This window comes from Protopterus annectens, chromosome 10.part0, assembly GCF_019279795.1.
Source record: "Protopterus annectens isolate FY-2018-M chromosome 10.part0, PAN1.0, whole genome shotgun sequence".
NCBI lineage: Eukaryota > Metazoa > Chordata > Ceratodontiformes > Protopteridae > Protopterus > Protopterus annectens.
Window position 1 is genome coordinate 1,036,857,941 of NC_056744.1, and position 19,287 is coordinate 1,036,877,227.

Consider the following 19,287-nt stretch of genomic DNA (forward strand, 5'->3'; position numbering starts at 1 on the left):
ACAACAGTGGAGTACCGCAGGGCTCAGTGCTGGGCTAGGCTTGTGAGGACTCTTGAGCCATTAGCCTAGTAATCACCTATATACCTATAAGATTAAAAGAATGTTTCACTGTGCAAAAATGAAATGTGCAGTAATATGTCAGAGCCATGATACTGAGAGAGCTAAGAAATTAACTGCACATCTGACTTCAGAGAAAACATGGTTATTTCTGTTTGTAAAAACTTCAGGAACCAGGTCAGCATACAACAAGCAGTATAATTCTGTGGTGCAGAGTTCTTTGAAAAGTTGTTTTAATGACTCTGCTTGCAGTCTGAGGGACTCTTTGATAAAATATTAAATTATATGGCAAAGTAGAGCTCATACAACTGCACCTCTCCTGCTTAAATTACTTTTAGTCTCTGATGTACAACTGTGTGACACAGACATGTTTTTTAACAGATTGCCTTCTTTAAGAAATCATGCAATTTACAAGTGACCAGGAATTATTCTATGGATGTTCCATATTCTGGGATTGTGGCAGTTTTTTTTCTTTACCTCTCCATACATTTAAGACAACACAGTAACCTGTAACTGTATATTTCGATCAGACAATAATAAATCTTTACAAAGCAAAATAAAGCTGAGTGATTACAGTAACTTAATTGCAATATCATTGTATTGGGCATGGAAAATGGGCTTCAAAACAAAAAACAACACTGCGAAGTACACATGACTGAGGCAAATGCCATTTGCTTGTCAGTCTCAATAAGTGAAAATAGCAGAAAGATTCTGGAAAATTGTTGCTGATGAATTCTACATCTTTCCACATCATCTGATGTGCTACATGCAGTCTGTGGTTATACCCATGCTATGGAAGCTGTAAAGCAGATGACAGTTAAACATAAGCAGCACTGGCCTTCAAGACACTAAAGAAGTTCATTTGTTGGCAATGTATTTTGACTATATGGTACCTTAATAATGATAATAAAAAAGTGGCATGGATTGAAGTTTGTTTTGTGATGTGTTCCAGAATACCTAGCATATCACAAAATGTTTTATATGTATATCTACCATTATATCTATAGCTTTCGTTCAACACACACACACACTTACACACACACACACACACACACACACAGAGACATATATATATATATATATATATATATATATATATATATATATATATATATATATATATATATATATATCTATATATATATATATATATATATATATATAAATATCTATATATATATATATATATATATATATATATATATAGGTTCACTACTAAATCTCGAATTACGGAATCTCGAGACTCTGAAGCCCAAAGATCAGAATTCTGAGATTCCGTAATATCGAAATAAAAAAAAAAAAAAACATTTTTTAAAGCATATGGAGGGGGCAAGCCCCCCTGCACTCCCCACACCCCCTGCAACTTAAATATACCAACTCCGAGAGCACACCACAGTAGAGTGAATGGCAAAATAGTGCCCTGCAGAGTGGAATGAAAATTTTGCCATTCACTCCACTGTAGTGCGATCTTGGAGTTGGTATATTTAATTGCAGGGGGTGTGGGGGGTGCAGGGGGGCTTGCCCCCCTGCATATACCTTCTAAATGTTACTTTTTCTTTTTTTTTTAATTTTGATATTACGGAATCTCGAGATTCTGGTCTTTAGGTCTTTTGAAGAGTCTCCGAATATGATTTAGTAGTAGTGTGTGATATATATATATATATATATATATATATATATATATATATATATTATATACCAACTCCAAGATTGCACAACACTGGAGAAGGGGCAAATTCCAACCTTCAATATTTTGAGTTTTAGGTATTTTGAGATTCAGTCTTTTAATCTCTTAGCCTTCTGAATGGGATTCACACACACACACACACACACACACACACACACACACACACACACACATATATATATATATATATATATATATATATACAGTTACACTTCAAAACATCTAAAACTCATAACATCTAAATTCAAAACATCAAGACAACAACATCTAAAACCTAAAACATCTAAAACTCATAGCATCGAATTTCATAACATCGAAAATGTATAATATGGAATAGTGTGTCATGAAACGTGTAAATGTCATAGTTTAATCTGTTATGCTTGTGGTATCAATATGAGATGTTGTAGCTTTTATTTATATGGTGTAGTAATTTATACTATTTATATAATGTTTATTTTGCCATTCTGTTTGTGTCTTTTAGGCCATACAGGTAAGTGATATAGACATTATGTGTGCATTCTTTGTGGTGATCACAATATAGTGGGGTTAGGAAATTAACTTTTTCCCACTTTAGTGTGATTTTGGAGTTGGTATATCTAATTTACGGGGGGGGGGCATGGGGGTGCAGCGGGCCTTGCTGCCCTGCAGAAACGTAGTAAAAAGTGTGTTTGTTAGTTTGGTGTTGTCATAGGTGGAAGGGATGCTATTTTCATGTGATTTGGAATGTTCGATGTTGGGATGCAAAGTTTCGATATTATGAGATTCGATTTTATGGGATTTAGATGTTCTGGGTTTTAGATGTTGTGGTCTCGATGTTTTGAATTTAGATGTTATTAGTTTTAGATGTTTTGAAGTGTAACTATATATATATATATATATATATATATATATATATGTGTGTGTGTGTGTGTGTGTGTGTGTGTGTGTGTAACAACAAGCAGTACTGAGACCATGGCCAGGGCAGATTTGTTCCACTACCATTTCTCAACACAAAAGTTTGTTTGTTTGTTGCAACACCTACAGGTGTTTGCTTACGATTGTACTCCACATGCAAAAAAGCTCAGCAAGACACTTGGTTGAGCAGTCAAAATGTTTCAAATGTATTGTCTTCTCAAGCACACCATAGACGACAACTGCATTCATTAAAACCATCAAGTATTTATTCACATCGAACAATAACTTAAAAATAAAAATAAAAACAAAAATATTTTTTTAGTTTATTTTTTATTTTTGTTTTTTTTTTTATTTTTTTTATTTTTAAGTTCGATGTGAATAAATACTTGATGGTCTTAATGAATGCAGTTGTTGTCTACGGTAACGAAGGTGAACTACACTTGCCGATGTTCAAGTAGAGCTGATTATATACGCTGTGCTTGGGAAGACAATACATTTTAAACATTCTGGCTGCTCAACCAAGTGTCTTGCTGAGCTTTTTTGCATGTGGAGTACAATCGTAAGCAAACACTTGTAGGTGTTGCAACAAACAAACTTTTGTGTTGAGAAGTGGTAGTGGAACAAACCTGCTCTGGCCGTGGTCTCAGTGCTGCTTGTTGTTGCATTCATACTCTATTTTTTCAGCAGTACACTCCTGTTTGGTTCTAGTTTTGTCGTGTTTGGATTTATATATATATATATATATATATATATATATATATATATATATATATATATATATATATATATATATATATATATATATAATATGGATATATTATGGACACCAACTTGCAGAAAATCGACACTCAGTAATATGATCCCTACAAGATGAAACCCACTAAAACTGAACACAAAAATGGCCAAACTATATTGATCTCAAAAGAAAAACAATATCCTTTTGTGAACAATTAATTAAATATATACACTCACCTCCCCCAGCAATATGACTAGAACAATTTTTTTTTCTGAATAGTGCTATTGTTAGAAAAAGGTGGTTTAAGTTAATGTGCAGGGTTATAGTTAGGGACAGGGGCAGGGTTAGGGTTAACAATGTGAAAGAATGTGAACCTGGATATTATTTAGCCTGGTTGTATGCATCTCATCAACAGAGGTAAATAAGCAAGGACTATGAACCCTTAATCCTCCATGGCTTTACTCATATTCAGAACATTATCTCACTGTTTGCTGCTTGCTTCTCATTTTTCTCTCACTTGTACTTAACTACTGGGTATGTACCTCCCCCCTAAATTTGTCTAACAAGCCTCTGCAGACACTTTTCTTTCTGTAACTAGCTATTTTCTCCCATCCTTTATTAGCATATTATACCTGGACAGTGCCAGCACTACTATTGTCTTGCTTCACCACAGGTTCACAGGTTCATAGGTAAGTACTAGGCTAACTGCCCTGCTGGGCCATTTTAAGCCTAGCTGATTTCCCGTTTTGTGCTCAGATTAACCTATCCCATTTGGTTAGAAATTGGTCTTACCCATCTCATGATCAATAATTATATATTATCCCTAATTATAGTAACTGTGATCATACCATAGATAATATGAGAGGATATATGCATGGGATAAAGCATTTAGGAGTTGTCTCTGTCCATTAGTAGTACAGGGGCAGGCCTGGGGTACATTTTTTGTTTCCCTTTCATAGATCCAAGTTGTACTTGAATATGGGAAGGGATAAACTGTGTTTTATATGGCTGGAGAGTTTGTTCCAAAGCAGCGGTATCCTCTATGAGATATCTATGTGAGATATACCTGTCATGCCAAACCATTCTATTGATGTTGCATAAGAGGTTTAGGATCCCCAGACTGAGTATTTCTGATGTCATTTGACTCACTGACATAGATCTCAACTGTCCATATTTTTTGCAGAATGTGCAGACTTTTCACTCATATTTTTGGTCTGTTTCGCATAAAAGTATATTTTCTGGCATATCACTGGCAAATCACAGAGGACTAAAGTTAGAAAATAATGGCAGACATTTGATTTTCAGACTTAAAATCCTTTAGAAAATTCACACTAATGCAAAACCTGTTATTCTATCAACTTTCTATGTTTGTAAGAGCAATATTTAAAAAAGTGATCCTATTTTGGGGCCTTTGTCCCCCCCATTATTTCTGGCTTTGTCCAGATTTATTGCTCTAAGAGGTTGAGAGATATGCTTGCTGATGTGGAGTAAATCCATCAGTATAGGGCCGGAGGATGCCTTGTTTTCCAGACACAACTCATCCCTTAGCAATCTCTTGGATGCCAACTATAGTGACAGGGCTTTAAGTCAGTCCATATAAGGCACGTTGTTTAGGCCTTGTATACTTTTAGCAAGTTATCGCTGTGGGTGTTCCAGTTGTTGCATGTGACTGGACTGATGCATACCAAAGGGGACATTAAATTAAATGATTGGCCTAATGAGGGATTTGTAAAGTACCAACTATCTGCGATCAGAGGGAGTCCAGTATAATTTTAAGGACAAAAGTGCTTATACAATAAATTTCATGTTGTAAGTGCATGGGCATCTGCAGTTTTTGTTTTTTTGAGTGTAATTTGTGTCTGCAGTTCAGTGCTGTGGTTATTTTAAAGTACAAGCTATATTAATTCTTGACATAATTGTATACCTGAATTCCATTACCTCAAATAGTGCCCAGCAATCTGAATAAAATCTTCCATTAGTATTAACCTTACTCATGGCTGTTTCGGACTTTTAACACAATCTTTTCACTTCAAATTCTTTGCATGTTTCTAGGCACGATTTAAATTTCCTTCTTGACTACTAAAAAGACTTCTGATTCAGACACATTAATTGTGCTAATTCAAATTGTCTGTTATATATTCATATAAGTCAGCCATTTTTCATCATTTGACACTATGATCTTTTCTCATCAAATTCTGTAGAAGTAATCCTTGCATGTACAATACGATTGTTATCTCTGCTACTCAATATCAGAAAGTCAAATAACAAAAAAATATGAGATGACACTGAGTTGGAAAACCTTCAAAAAAGTTCAACATGTAGCTATAAGCACATGCACATAAAAATAAAAATATCTATAAACAAGCAAACAAAAATATTCAAAATTGTACCCACCCCTGGTTGCTTTGTCATGTTATCTTCATCCATTGACAGAAGAAATCTGGATTCTGAAATATAAAACACCAGAGAAACAACAGCAATTATTGAATCTACTGCAGATATGTCTTCTACCCCTCCAAGCAAGAAAACAAGCAAACTGATGAGCAAATATCTAAATTGGGTCTATATCAGATGAACGAAAAATCCGTTCATCGAATACGTACTCGGAAATCGAAAACGGTATTGTGGGGTCTCAGTACAGTGAGGATTAGGGTATTTGCCCTTTCCTTACTGTAGTATGATCTCGGAGTTAGAATATATATTTAGCAGGGGGTGTGGGGGGGCGCAGCCCCCCACAATACCGTTTTAGATTTCTGTGAAGTTTCGATGATTACGTATTCTATGAACAGATTTTTCGTTCATCTGTTATAGACCCATCTAAATTCATTACAGAAAACCAACCATATAATCCAAATTTTTCTGTCCTACACAACACTTTACAAAATATGCTGAAATGGGGCACAGGGTAAAGTCTACAATATAAAATGTTATTATAATCTGTATAGGACTGCCAGCATCAGAAAACCCACAAATAAAATACAGAGCTAGATCATGGTCAAATGGGGCCCTAGGCAGGGAAATGGATAACCCCCTCCCAATACATAGCCCCCAGCCCCCTTATCCATTTCAGTGCCCCATTACTGGGCTATTTCTCCTCAGTTACCATAACCACTGTTCAAGCCTCTTAGTGTGCATTCTCTTTTCTGCTTTAATTCTAAAATTACAGATATTTGGATTTAATTTAAATCTTATTTCAAATTTTATAGTAAAAACACTGATGGACATTTGCTAAACAAAAACAATACAATCTCACAGTGAAACCAGACTTAGCATTAACAGTAAGCATATCTGCCTTGAAACTCAAATTCAGTGACATGTTATTGAAACCCATATTCAAAGAAAATGCATCTGGCCAGTGATGGATAAAGTTTGCCTTTGGGCTATTTATAAATCATAGGCTCCTTAGACACATTATATGGAACCATGCATACCTGCATATGTTCTTTAATTTACCTTCCTGATTGTTTGAAATTATATTTTTGTATAATACAGTACTACTTCTTAGAGTGTGTTTAAATTTGTAGTTTTGAACATTTTTTCAATAAGCAATGAAACAAAACGTATGAACCAATAATGACAAAACTGTCTAATTCAGAACATTTCAACCATAAAAGGCCACTCAAACTGTTGTCATTACAATCCACCAATATCAGTCAGTACTCACAGATGTAAAAGTCATCTGAATCATTTCATATTAAAGAGATCTGCAACTAACAAAAAGGTTGCTGCTAGCAAACAGCTAAATATTTCAGTGTTTCATCTACAAATTCAGTGCCTGCTACCCTTGAAGAAACTCAGGACTGCAGAATCACCCCTCATCCTTAAAGTGCAATCTAAATTCAGCTACATGTTTTGGGAACCCACAACCTTCTGAATCAAAAAGCAAGTATGCTACCTGTTGTGCTACTAACAATGTTTTTTTTTTTAATTTTATAGCATAGTATTGATGACCATTTGCTAAACAAAACAACTGCACTTTGTAAACAGACTTAGCATAAGCAGCAGTAAACGTCTATACCCTTAAAGCTCACAATTCCCTTTAAATGCACTGAAGCTCAATTACATGAAAATTTGCTAAAGCTCAATTACTTGAAAATGCACTGAAAGTCATTTTTTGAGCAGCTTGTTAGCTGGTATAGAGGATTCACGCTATCTCCAGTGAGAGCTTAAGCAAATTAACTAATTTGGCATCCTAGGGCATTTTTTACACATGCGCACACACACACACACACACACACACACACACACACACACACACACACACACACACACACACACACACACACACACACACACACTCATCTCTAGTCATTTTCCTATATGTAACACTATATATGGATTGCAGTCATATAAAACACAGACATCCATATCTTGTACTGGACATCCTGGCAAATTGTAAACAAAGTTTAATAAGCTTTTTATTATTTTATTTTTTAAGCTTTTATCTTTTGAGTGACATGTTTCTGAAGGTATGCATTAGTGTCATAATACAGACTGTGATATGAAAACAATATTTTTCAGTAGTGACTATGAGGTGACATCGATAGTCATCACAAAGTTATACAGAAAAAGACTGCAAAACGATAAGTAACTTTATGAAGAAGGCAAGCATCTGTGCCTGAAAAACTGATTGCTGTCATCCTATTGGACACTGTAATTCTTTGTGGGCCGTTAAAGCACTGACAGTCTTTGCATACCAGTCAATTAGTTGCTATCATTAAAATTCATAGGGAACTGGCTTTCACAACTAGATATTGTACTTTAAAATATCATCATATATATACATTCAGGCGCGCACACACACACACACACACACACACACACACACACACACACACACACACACACACACACACACACACACACACACACACACACACACACCTTACCTCCATACATGGAAGAAGTAGGTCCCAGAAAACGTGCTTATTCTGTACATAAGCAGATCCCAGCAAACGTGTTGGTCCCAGCAAATGTGTTTGTTGTGTTCATTCCGTCCACATGAGGAAGAAGGAGGTTTTTGTGTATTTAAATTCTGCACATGGAATGTGGAAAGGAAGATGCAAGCAATAGGATGACAACACATCCAATGATGGAAAGGAAGAAGCAAGCAATGGGTGTGTGCATGTGACAACAATGAATGTGAAGACGCACAGATGCAGAGGATGTTCTTAAAAAAAACCTTTAAAAACATGTAATTTTTTTGTAATTAAAACAGTGGAAAAAAAAAAAAAAGGTAAATGTGGCAACTCCTCAGCCAGCAGGGGCCCCCTCCCAGTCAAAGAGGCCCTCTCCCAGCCAGTGAGCCCTAGGTGTCTGCCTAGATCACCTACCTCTAGATCCAGCTGTGATATAATAGCAATCCCATGGACACAGTCAGCTACATATGTTATGAGCTAAGGGTTTTATGTGGAAGTATCTAACAAGACTACACATGAATGTCCCTTATGGAGAAAGCACTTTTAAGTAATAGCATATTCTGTGGTAAGTATAGATAGAAACATCAATAGGTGTGGTAAGGAAGTCACTCACTATTGGCATAATGCATTAAGCACCATGACTGGCAGTTGCAGATGAGGTTTTATTACAGTACTAGCATTCAGAAATGAATGAATACCTGAATGTTGTTACTGTAATTGGTGTTAACTTGTCAAGGATGAAGCATTGAAGCAATGGTGTGCTTACTGGGTGGTACTGTAAATGCAACACTTCCTACAATGTACATCTGTATTTGTGGTGAGGGGTTTGCTGCAGTTTAAAACAGAATTTTTTTTTTCATCTTTAGGTTAGATATTTAAGAAATGCAAATCAGAAAGAAGGGGTCTTGCTCCCCATTAGCATCAGATCAGGGAATCAGGGAAAGATTTTTTTTCCCTCCTTTTTTGAGGAGAGCCAAATTGGGGAATTGCATTGAGTGACACGTGAGCATGCTATGTTTCTGAGTAATGATGTGGGCTGCTTTGAGATTTACTCTTATCCTGTGTGGTTGATGGTGAATATGAATCCCTTGTAATGAAATCACAAAGCCAGGGCATATGTAAATCCTGCTGCAATCTACATGCTGTTATGGTTTATGTTTTATTTCTTATTGGTTGTGCACTTGTCTAAGTAATACCCAAGTTCCCTGATGCATAATTTATAAATAATATTAAAACTAAATCATACAAGAGTAATCAACAAAGAAGGCAGCTTGTTTATATACATACACATATTTTATATATATATATATATATATATATATATATATATATATATATATTTTTTTTTTTTTTGGAACTTCCATGAGATTGGATGGTTGTAGAATCACGCAAAAGCATAAATATAATTGCAAGTATAGGAAGTTTCTGGAAGAACCTCATGTTGATCAGGACCGAATGCAGGAAAGGTTAAGGAGAGGTGAATTTAAACCAAGAGATGAAAGGTTAATATTGGTGGCCCAAGACTGTGGGCTGCATACACATTGGTTTACAAAGTCCTTTGAACATGTGGGAGAAACAGACAAAGGTAGGTTTTGTAAAACAGAATTGGAAACAGTTGCACACCTTGTTGCTAGTGGTGACATACTAATGGCAGAAGGACTGTATACTGAAAGGCTTAATAATATGGTGAGACTGTTGCACTGGGGATTGCGCAAACATTATGATACTGAAGTGGGTAAAAAACACTGGAAATATGAGCCACAAAGCATCATAGAAAATGATAAAGTTTATATCACATGGCATCACCCATTACTAACAGTTCAAAAGATAGATGCTAGAAAACTGGATATAGTGGCCCAGGAAAAGAAGACAAAAGTAGCATTGATCACTGAAATCACCACACCCAATGACTACAGTGTCCTGCATACAGAGAGATACAAAGTCATAAAATATCAGGATTTGCAGGCAGAAATGAGAGCAATGTGGAAGAAAGATACACAGAGAGTTCCAATAGTTGGAGCAACAGGTCTTATAAAAAATAATCTACAATTGTATTTAGATATGTTACTCCATGCTGACTCTGAGGGAACATGGGCGAAATTCTTGGCTAGGGTTATAAGGATCTCCGGGCCAATAGCCTAGTATCATCCTATGAACCTATGAACCTATGAACCTATGTAACTCTGTATGAATTGCAGAAGGAGTCTTTACTGGGCAGATTTCGGGTGCTGCAAAGAGCACTTTTTGCTGACATCAAAGACTGAAACAATACTAATTTCATGAACTTTAATCATACTTTGAATTAGGAATGGGGTCCATTCCCATCATAGTATTAGAATCCCAAAAGATTTGGAGAAATTAAAAAAGAGAAAAAAACAGTAATTTTTACAGTGGAAGAATAAATATTTGCTAGAATCTACTGGAAGCATATAGCATGGAAAACACATAGCATCTACTGGCATTGTTGTTATGTCATCTAATGCAAGCAAGATTAACCTTTCTCTCATCATCATTAGGTTCTTTAAATCAACACATATTTGTACTTTACCCTTCATTTTTATCACAGAGAACATTGGAACACACCACTCTTTCAGTTCAGTAACTCTTTCAGTTGCATCAAGTTTTTGCATTCTAAGTTTTGCACAACAAAGGGAATGCCACCCTCCTAAAAGTTCTTAAAGCCATGCACATTACATTCAGACATCCGTAGAAATTTACCAATTAACTGGAAGAAAAAAAAACACATCTTTTATTAAAAATCAATGTTAATCTTCATTTAATTGGTATAAAGAAAAGGTTCTCTAATTCTTATTTCTGACTCATATTTGAGTCCTACAGCCTGACTAGCTTACATATGATTGCCAGTTTCCTTGTGACACCATATTTTTTTAGAAAATGCATGCAGTATATTTGTATATTCTTTCTATAATTACATAAATTCCTTCTCAAGGAACTAGAAATTTGTTTGCGACAGCTAGAAAAAGCATTACTGCACAGTCTCTAGGCTGCAAGGTTTCTGTGAAGGAAGTTTACTGACATTATAGGGCATGAAGCAAACCACTGTTGTACTGCTGCATATAACCATGGCAAAAGAATGTGTTCAGTAGCATTTGCATTGTCTTTTCCAGTCCATGATAACCATCTGGCAAATGACAATATGCTAGTTTTAACACTACTATATGACTAGGGTAGCAAGAACCATATAAGATAAATCTATAAATAATGGTATTTGTTGCCTCAAAGCAATGGATGATGGGATTATTACCTGGCTTTCTAGGACCACCAGCAGTTATTGCACATTCAGCTGAGCTTCTCTGTAAATATAGTCTCTCACTGAACTGACCTGAAGTTGAGTTCCTTTGCCTGAAGGGTCAGACAGTGCAGACCTCCTTCCTCCCACTCCTCACTGTGACCTGCTTCAGTCACCTTCCTGGGTAACCTTTTATATAGTACCCATCACTGACTTTTATTTTCCTTAAGGTTTGTTCTAAAAAGATAAGAAAACACTTCTTCATGGAATCATTCTTTGTCTTCTGATGCCACATTTCCTTTAACCAAAGAAAATGGCTTCCTTTTATAATTGTTCCTACTCATCTGTTATAACCCATATATACTGTAGATGCTTCCTCATATTCAGTATTAAATCCAAGTTTGGCATAGCCTGGACTTTCCTGTTTTCATGGATGCACATTACATTAGTCTTCTTTCTATAGTATACTAGTGCACTACCTAATTAGGAGACCACCCCTTAAATCAACTCAATTTATTACTTTTTGAATTTTATATGTGACAAGATTCTCTGTATCATGTGTGACATTGCAAAAACTAGCACGCACAGAGTGGGCTTTTGTACATTTAATAATAAATGTAACATAAATGTGTGAATCAACAATCACTGTCTATAGGGTCCTCTTGCAGAGCACATTCTCCCAGATTTATTATCCTTCTGTGCAGGACTACCTTAGTCCTGCACAGAAGCAGCCATTTAGGAGCAGGATGGCAGCGCACCATGCATATTAATGAAGGCATGCTGCCTGAGCTCCTAATCTTACATGGAGTGTGTAAGAGGGCAGGGGGCATGTCTGAGAGCAGAGCTGTCAGAATATACATGCCCCCACAATGAAAAACAGCAGACAAGTCCCAAAAGAATTAGCAAGACTGCTCATAGGTGTATGCATACCCCCATCAACATCCCCCCACATGTACAAGAGCAATAGTTAAAACAACAAATATAAAGATATATTTTTTTATGAAACAGATGAAATTTAACTGTAGGTGTGCGGGTTTGCCCATCACTTAACAATGGTTAATGCAGCTTAAATGGCAGAAGAGGATAAAAAGCAAGATATATGCAAATGAAGCAGTATAGTAATAGTGTAGTGGGCAGAACATTTGCCTTACAAGCAGTTATTCCCGGTTCGAGGCCCACTGCAGCACATTCCATGTTCCATGTCAAATCACTTTATGACCAATATTTTTAGTTGCATAACCTACTAAATAACATATATTTGTGAAATGGAGTACTGCATTAAATGCAGATGTGAGGTGTCAGTGTCATAATGTTGCAAAGTCCACAGATAATCCCATGTGCCCCATACAGTATATGTACACAGGAATCAGGGATACAAATGGAAGGTAAAATGTGTAATGAATGATAACTTCATACAGCTTCCAAATCCCCCACCTTCCCAAGAACCATTAGACATTACTGTCTAAATTAGTGCAGTGGTAAGCGGGAGTAAGCGCTTGTAAGCAAGTGTAAGCACTATTAAGCACTAGTAAGTTGGTTTAAGCCCATTTGCATGAGGGTAAGCAATGCACACACAGGTTAAGCAATATTGAAGCTAACTCTCTGTAAGCATATTTAACCAGAGGTTAGCATTGCTTACCCTCGAGCAAACCCATGCAAACCTGCTTACAAGTGCTTAAAAGTGCCTTAATCTCTCTGTATGCAACAGCTGCTGTTCTGTCCAGAAACAAAATAAACAGCCTTTGCAGGTCTTTAACCCAGGACCCTGTACACGATAGTCACAGTAGTTAACCACTAAGCTATCACAACAATACATAGCACTGAGTTATCACCAAACAAATCCTCTCTATAGTAAAATCAAACTGAACATGTGAAAGGAATCTATATACAGTCTTATGTTCTATAACCTACTACATAACATAAATGTGTGAACTGGAGTGCTGAACTAAGCCCAGATGTGAGATGTAATTGTAATAAAGTGTTGAAGTCCCCTAATAAACACAAGGACCCAATACAGTATACATACACATGAATTATGGATACCAGACACATATATAACATGTAATGAATAACAAATCAATGCCAAAAAGCAAATATAATGCAAATTAAATATTAAGCAATGCGAAGCATTGCACAGGCCAGCGTAGTAGGTGTAAGCAATGTGTAGGTCAGCTAACTCAATTTGCTCATTGGTATACCCCTTTAAACAATGCCAACATTAGGTAAGCAGGTTTGCCCATAGCTTAGCCTTTTCAAAACCATCCAATCATGGCAAAGTGTAGGAAATCAGCCCTATTTAAACCCAACAGGCGGGAATACATCTGATAACTGGTCGTAGCTTCCCCTTGCAGGCACCATGTCTGGAATGGGAGAGGGTGTGCGCTTTCAGGTGCAGTGCTGGGGCATCCAGGAGTCCAGAGTCATGGCAGGACCCCTTGTCAAAGACCATGAGCAGAGACTGCTGCAGGGCCAGTACCAGGGTTCCAAATATAAAGTGGAAGCCTAGGACCATCTTGCCTGTGACCTCACCAGTGCCACTGGCATACCCCAAACTGGTGAGCAGGTCAGGCATCACTATGCCGACCTGAAGTGGTGAAAGGGGGATCTCTTGGATCAGTGGATCCAAGAGGCTAGGAGGACAGGGGAGGTCCCAGCTGTGTGTAAGTATCACACCACTACCTGTCTAATAATTGCCAGCTCATGTATATTATGGATAGGTATGGCTAAATATTCCTCTTATGTCCTTCACAGCGGCAAGTGAGCGGGCTGTGAACCAGGAGGCCCATGGATGTTGCTTGGAGAGGTTGCGACATGAGGCAGGTTAGTAATACTCTTGCATGTACTGTCATAGAAAATAAATCTAAAAGTATTAGTAAGTTAATTGCCTGTATAAAACCTGTATGGTTTAAGGCAAGTACTGTATACACCAGAGAATATGGCAGGAAGAGTCTCATATAGGTTGTATGTAAATAAAAGCATAATAGCCTGACAATAAAGGTCTAACTGCTGGACTGTATGTGTTTGCTGGACTGTATGTGTTTACTCTGGTATCATTTGGTAATGTAGATTTGCAATCACTTAATAGTACTGTTGTATTAAGCACCGTTACCCACACTGTGCAACATAAATAAAATGTGTAGGAATGTCTGTATATGACTGGTGTAATCCAAAGATGTCATTAAATACAACTGAGAGAGACATAGACAGAAAACAGTGAAAGGACGGATGACAAAATCCAAATGGCACATGCAACTGAGACGTGAACTGTTGTATTTTTAGCACACATAGCCATGGTTTGAATCCTGGGAGTGGTAGTAGTCTGCATACAGAATCATACCCCACAGCTGTTCAGAATGTCTAGTAAATTGGCCCATATCTGCTACCTGTCACTTTGCCCCCTTGGGAAATCAGTGGGATGACCCCAGACGTATAGGCAGCAAACAAGAAATGCAACTGATTGTCACACATCTGTAAGAACAAACCTGTCACCCTAGCAACTCCCCAAACTTTTATGAGAGTAATAAGCCAATTATGTCCCATCTACACCCCCATGTTGTCAAGCTGTAATACAAGGTCAAAATGTAAAACCACAGGAGAATTATAGACAGAAATCAGATAAGAGATATACAGCAATATCTATATAGCACACACAACTGTGATGGACAGTGTTTTAGTGTTAGCAGACACAGCCATGGCCTGAATCTCGAGAGTGCTAGTAGGCTGCATACAGAATCATACCCCACAACTGTAAAGATATGTCCAGAATGTCCAGTATATCGGCCCATATCTGCTGGCTATCACCATGTCCCCCTGAGAAATCAGTGGGATGATCCCAGATGTTTAGGCAGCAAACAGGAAATATAACTGATTGTCACACATCTATAAGAACAAACCTGTCACACTAGCAACTCCCCAAAATGTTATGAGAGTAATAAGCCAAGTATGTCTCAACTACACCCCATGTTGTCAAGCTGTGATGAGAGTGTGTACAGTAACAGAGTGAGATGTATGTGCATAAAACTAATGTGGATTCTGGTACTTTGTGTGGCAACATTCAGGGAGTGCTAACAAACATTGCTCCCACATGTCCGTCAGATATGAGCACTGTGCCTAGAAATAAAAGATTGATACCCTGTACTGGTACTGTTTACTCTGGTATTGTATGGCATTATGAGTGTTGCAGTTGCTCAGAATAATAAGGTATCACTCATCACTGTCACCCACACTGTACTACATAATATAACTGTCTAGGAAATCCTGTATAAGAGTGTTGTAATACACTAAAGGTTGAAGAGGGCAATAGTCTACATATGTCCCAGTTCACCAGCATGTGGTCAAGACATGGGCAGAGTCTGTGCAAAAAGAGATGGACAGGTATGTATGTGCATAACATCAACCTGGAATCTGGGAGTATGTGTAGAAAAACAGTTAGTGTTAACAAACTATTCTTCCACAGATATATCAGATAAGAGGTGGATACTGCAGGTAAAACCAGTCCATGTATATAGCTGTCAACAGCCATACCACTGTCCAAACTAAGGCAATAGGGTAATGTACTAATACTTGTAAGGTACAGATAACAGCACTGACTAGGAAAGTAATGCGAACTACAGGAATATACTAGTTGTTAATTGACATCTTTCTCTCCCCCTACCATATCTGCAACAATAAACTAAATACCCAACTCAATTGGTATGTAATGACTTAACTGTAATGTTGTGACATATGTCCTATTGTTTGATAATTATTTAAATCTGTTTCTATGCATGTGCAAGGCTGGCCTTAGCTGAAATGGCGCCCTAGGCGAAGTAGTACTCCAGCGCCCCTTAAGCCCCACCCACACCAGCGCCCCTTAAGCCCCACCCCCACCATACTCCTGAAACACCCCTATAAGCCACACCCACATGTAGGTCACTCCCCAAGTAAACCACTCCAGTCATTTCCTTCAATTATTTAAATGCACAGGAAGAAAAGATACCTTGTAATATCGTTAAACTGCAAGTGAAGGAAAGTGGAATTTTTTTTAATAAGCCTGCTTTATCTGTTGCTCCTTCACACATTTTACTGTAAAAGTCATGTCCTCAGAAAATACAAGCCCATGTGCCTTCTTTCAAAGGGATGCTTAAGTTAATCTAAACAGTTTAATTTACTTTGGGTAGGCGAGCAAGCCTTACAGCTCAGTGAAAGTAGAATAGCAACCTCTCTCCTCCCTGTGTACAGTAGTTTAAACTAGAACAGCACAAACACAGATAGACTTAGCATGAAAACCAACATTCATAGAAAATGCATCTGACCAGTGGAGGATTAAGTTTACTTTTGAGTCATTTTCAAAACAGACTCCTTGCACACATTTTAGGGCAATGCATACATGAATTTGTTCTTTTATTCACCTTCCTGATTGTATTAAATTATATCCCTTGTATAATACAGCACCACTTGTTAGAATGTGTTTTAAAATTTGTAGTTTTAAACATTTTAATAAGCAATGAAACAAAGTATAAACCAATGACAAAATTACCATTTCAGAACATTTCAACCATAAAAGGCAACCCAGACTTCTGTCATGATACTCCACCAATATCATTCGATACACAATCTCTACAGAAGTAAAATCATTGCAATAATTCCACATTAAAAGAAATCTGTAACTAATGAAGAGGAATGAAGAGGTTGCTACTGGCAAACAACTTTACATCTCAATGTTTCATCTACAAATTCAGTGCCTGTTGCCCTTGCATTAATCTATATTACATTAAAACATTTGATAAACTGGTAATATTGCAATAGGAAAGGACTAAAACCAACAAATTCATAGTTACTAGGCATCTCATACAAAAGGAGGAAACTCAGGAGTGTAGAACCCCTATTCCTCCTTGTAATACACCAAATAATCTGCAATCATATGGGTACTGCGATACCAGCACTTCATCTACATAGCGTGGGAGTAGAATCCACAGCCTTCTGCACCAAAAGCAATTATACTACTAACACTGCTCCCAAATTCTACAACAGTATGCCATTTGATAAAACAGTTGCACATTGAAAATGGACTTAGCACGAGCAGCAGTAAACTTTCCTTTGAAATGTAATCCCTTGAAAATACACCGAAACTCAATCCCTTGAAAATGCACTGAAAACTCCACTCCCTGAAATGCACTGAAACACAAACTCCTTTCTGTCAGCAGTCTGGTAGGTGGTGTAAAGCAGTGGTTCCTAAACCTTTATGGACCAAGACCGATGGTTGAAAATGGTAATTTTCATGACCCATTACTCACATCAGTATGTGTAGCACTCTTGGTTCTCCTTAAAAGAGAGGACGCCGGCACCATGGAGTGTTTTTCCGGGATTTAAAGAGGTCATGTAAACTACTCTCATGCTTTATTAGCAGAGAAAATCATGGTCAAATGGGACCCTAGGCAGGGTAATAGAGTGGGGCCTCCTGAGCAGCCCCTCTTGCAGCAGCCCCCTCCCCAGCCATACCAGTGTTTCGTTACTTGGCTATTTCTCCCCAGTTACTATGAACAATGTTCAAACCTCAGTGTGTATACAATTAGGTATTTTCTGCCATTGAAACAGCATTAAAACCGACATTCAAATGAAATGCATCTGGAAAGTGGAGAATTAAGTTTACCTTGGGCTATTTTCAAATTACAGGCTCCTTGACACATTTTTATGGCCATGTATTCATGTATGCGTTCTTTGATTCACCTTCCTGATTGTAATATATTATATTCCTTGTATAAAGTTGTTAGTATGTTTTAAATTTGTAATTTTGAACATTTTTCCAGCAAACAATGAAAAAATGCATGACCCAATAATGACAAAACTGCCCATTTCAGAACATTTTAACCATAAAAGGCCACTCAAACTTTGTCATTACAATCCACCAGTATCAATCAATAAGCATGGACGACCACGGTGGTACAGCAGTTAGCATTGTTGCCTCACAGCAAGATGTTCTCTGGTTCGATCCTCAACTCGGCTGGGGTGCCTTCTGTGCAGAGTCTGCATGTCCTCCCTGTGGTCGTGTGGGTTTCCTCCGGGTACTCTGGTTTCCTCCCACATCCCAAAGACATGCAGTAAGTGGACTGGACATGCTAACTTGACCCTAGGCATGAGTGTGTGCGTGCCTTCCGTGGAAGGTTGGGCACCAGGCTGGCAGCTTGACACCATAAAACTTCACTGACAATCATGAGTGTTCAGGTGATCCGCTGTGGCGACCCCTAACTGGGAAAAGCCGAGTGAGAGTATCACTCAATAAGCACAATCCCTGCAAAAGTAAAATTCATCTGAATACTTCTACATTAAAGAGATTTGTAAATAATGAAAAGGCTGTTGCTGGCAAACAACTTTACATTTCAGTGCTTCATCTACAAATTCAGTGCCTGCTGCCCTTGACAAAGTAGTTGCCTACTTTACATTAAAAAAACTGGTAAGCTGGTAATACTGCAATAGGGAATGACTGAGAAACCGCCAACTAAGCATCCTATACAAAAGAGGACACTCAGGAATGCAAAACCCCTATCCCCCGTTAAAATGCAACAAATAATTGGCAACTAAGGCATTACATACCATACCTCTTAGCACAAGAAAGCTGGACAAAACCTAAAATAGTGGGGAGGTGGGGATGGGACAAAGGCCACAAAAAGAGGGACAGATTAAAATATTGCTCTTACAGACTTAGAAGCATTTGTTTTAGCATGCATTTTCTGAAGGAAATGAGGACCAAAACTCAAATGTTTGA

The 19,287-nt window shown here is 37.5% G+C and overlaps 1 protein-coding gene across 2 annotated transcripts in view; it reads right to left on the reverse strand.

The window, feature by feature from the left end:
* The window catches only part of LOC122813471 (serine/threonine-protein kinase TNNI3K), a 2,121,983-nt gene that overhangs the window by 721,992 nt on the left and 1,380,704 nt on the right, over positions 1 to 19,287 (reverse strand). For both annotated transcript variants that reach the window (XM_044085806.1, XM_044085805.1), the window contains exon 19: positions 5,769 to 5,821. In XM_044085806.1, coding sequence (XP_043941741.1) covers positions 5,769 to 5,821 — 53 coding nt within the window. The remainder of the gene's footprint in view (positions 1 to 5,768; positions 5,822 to 19,287) is intronic.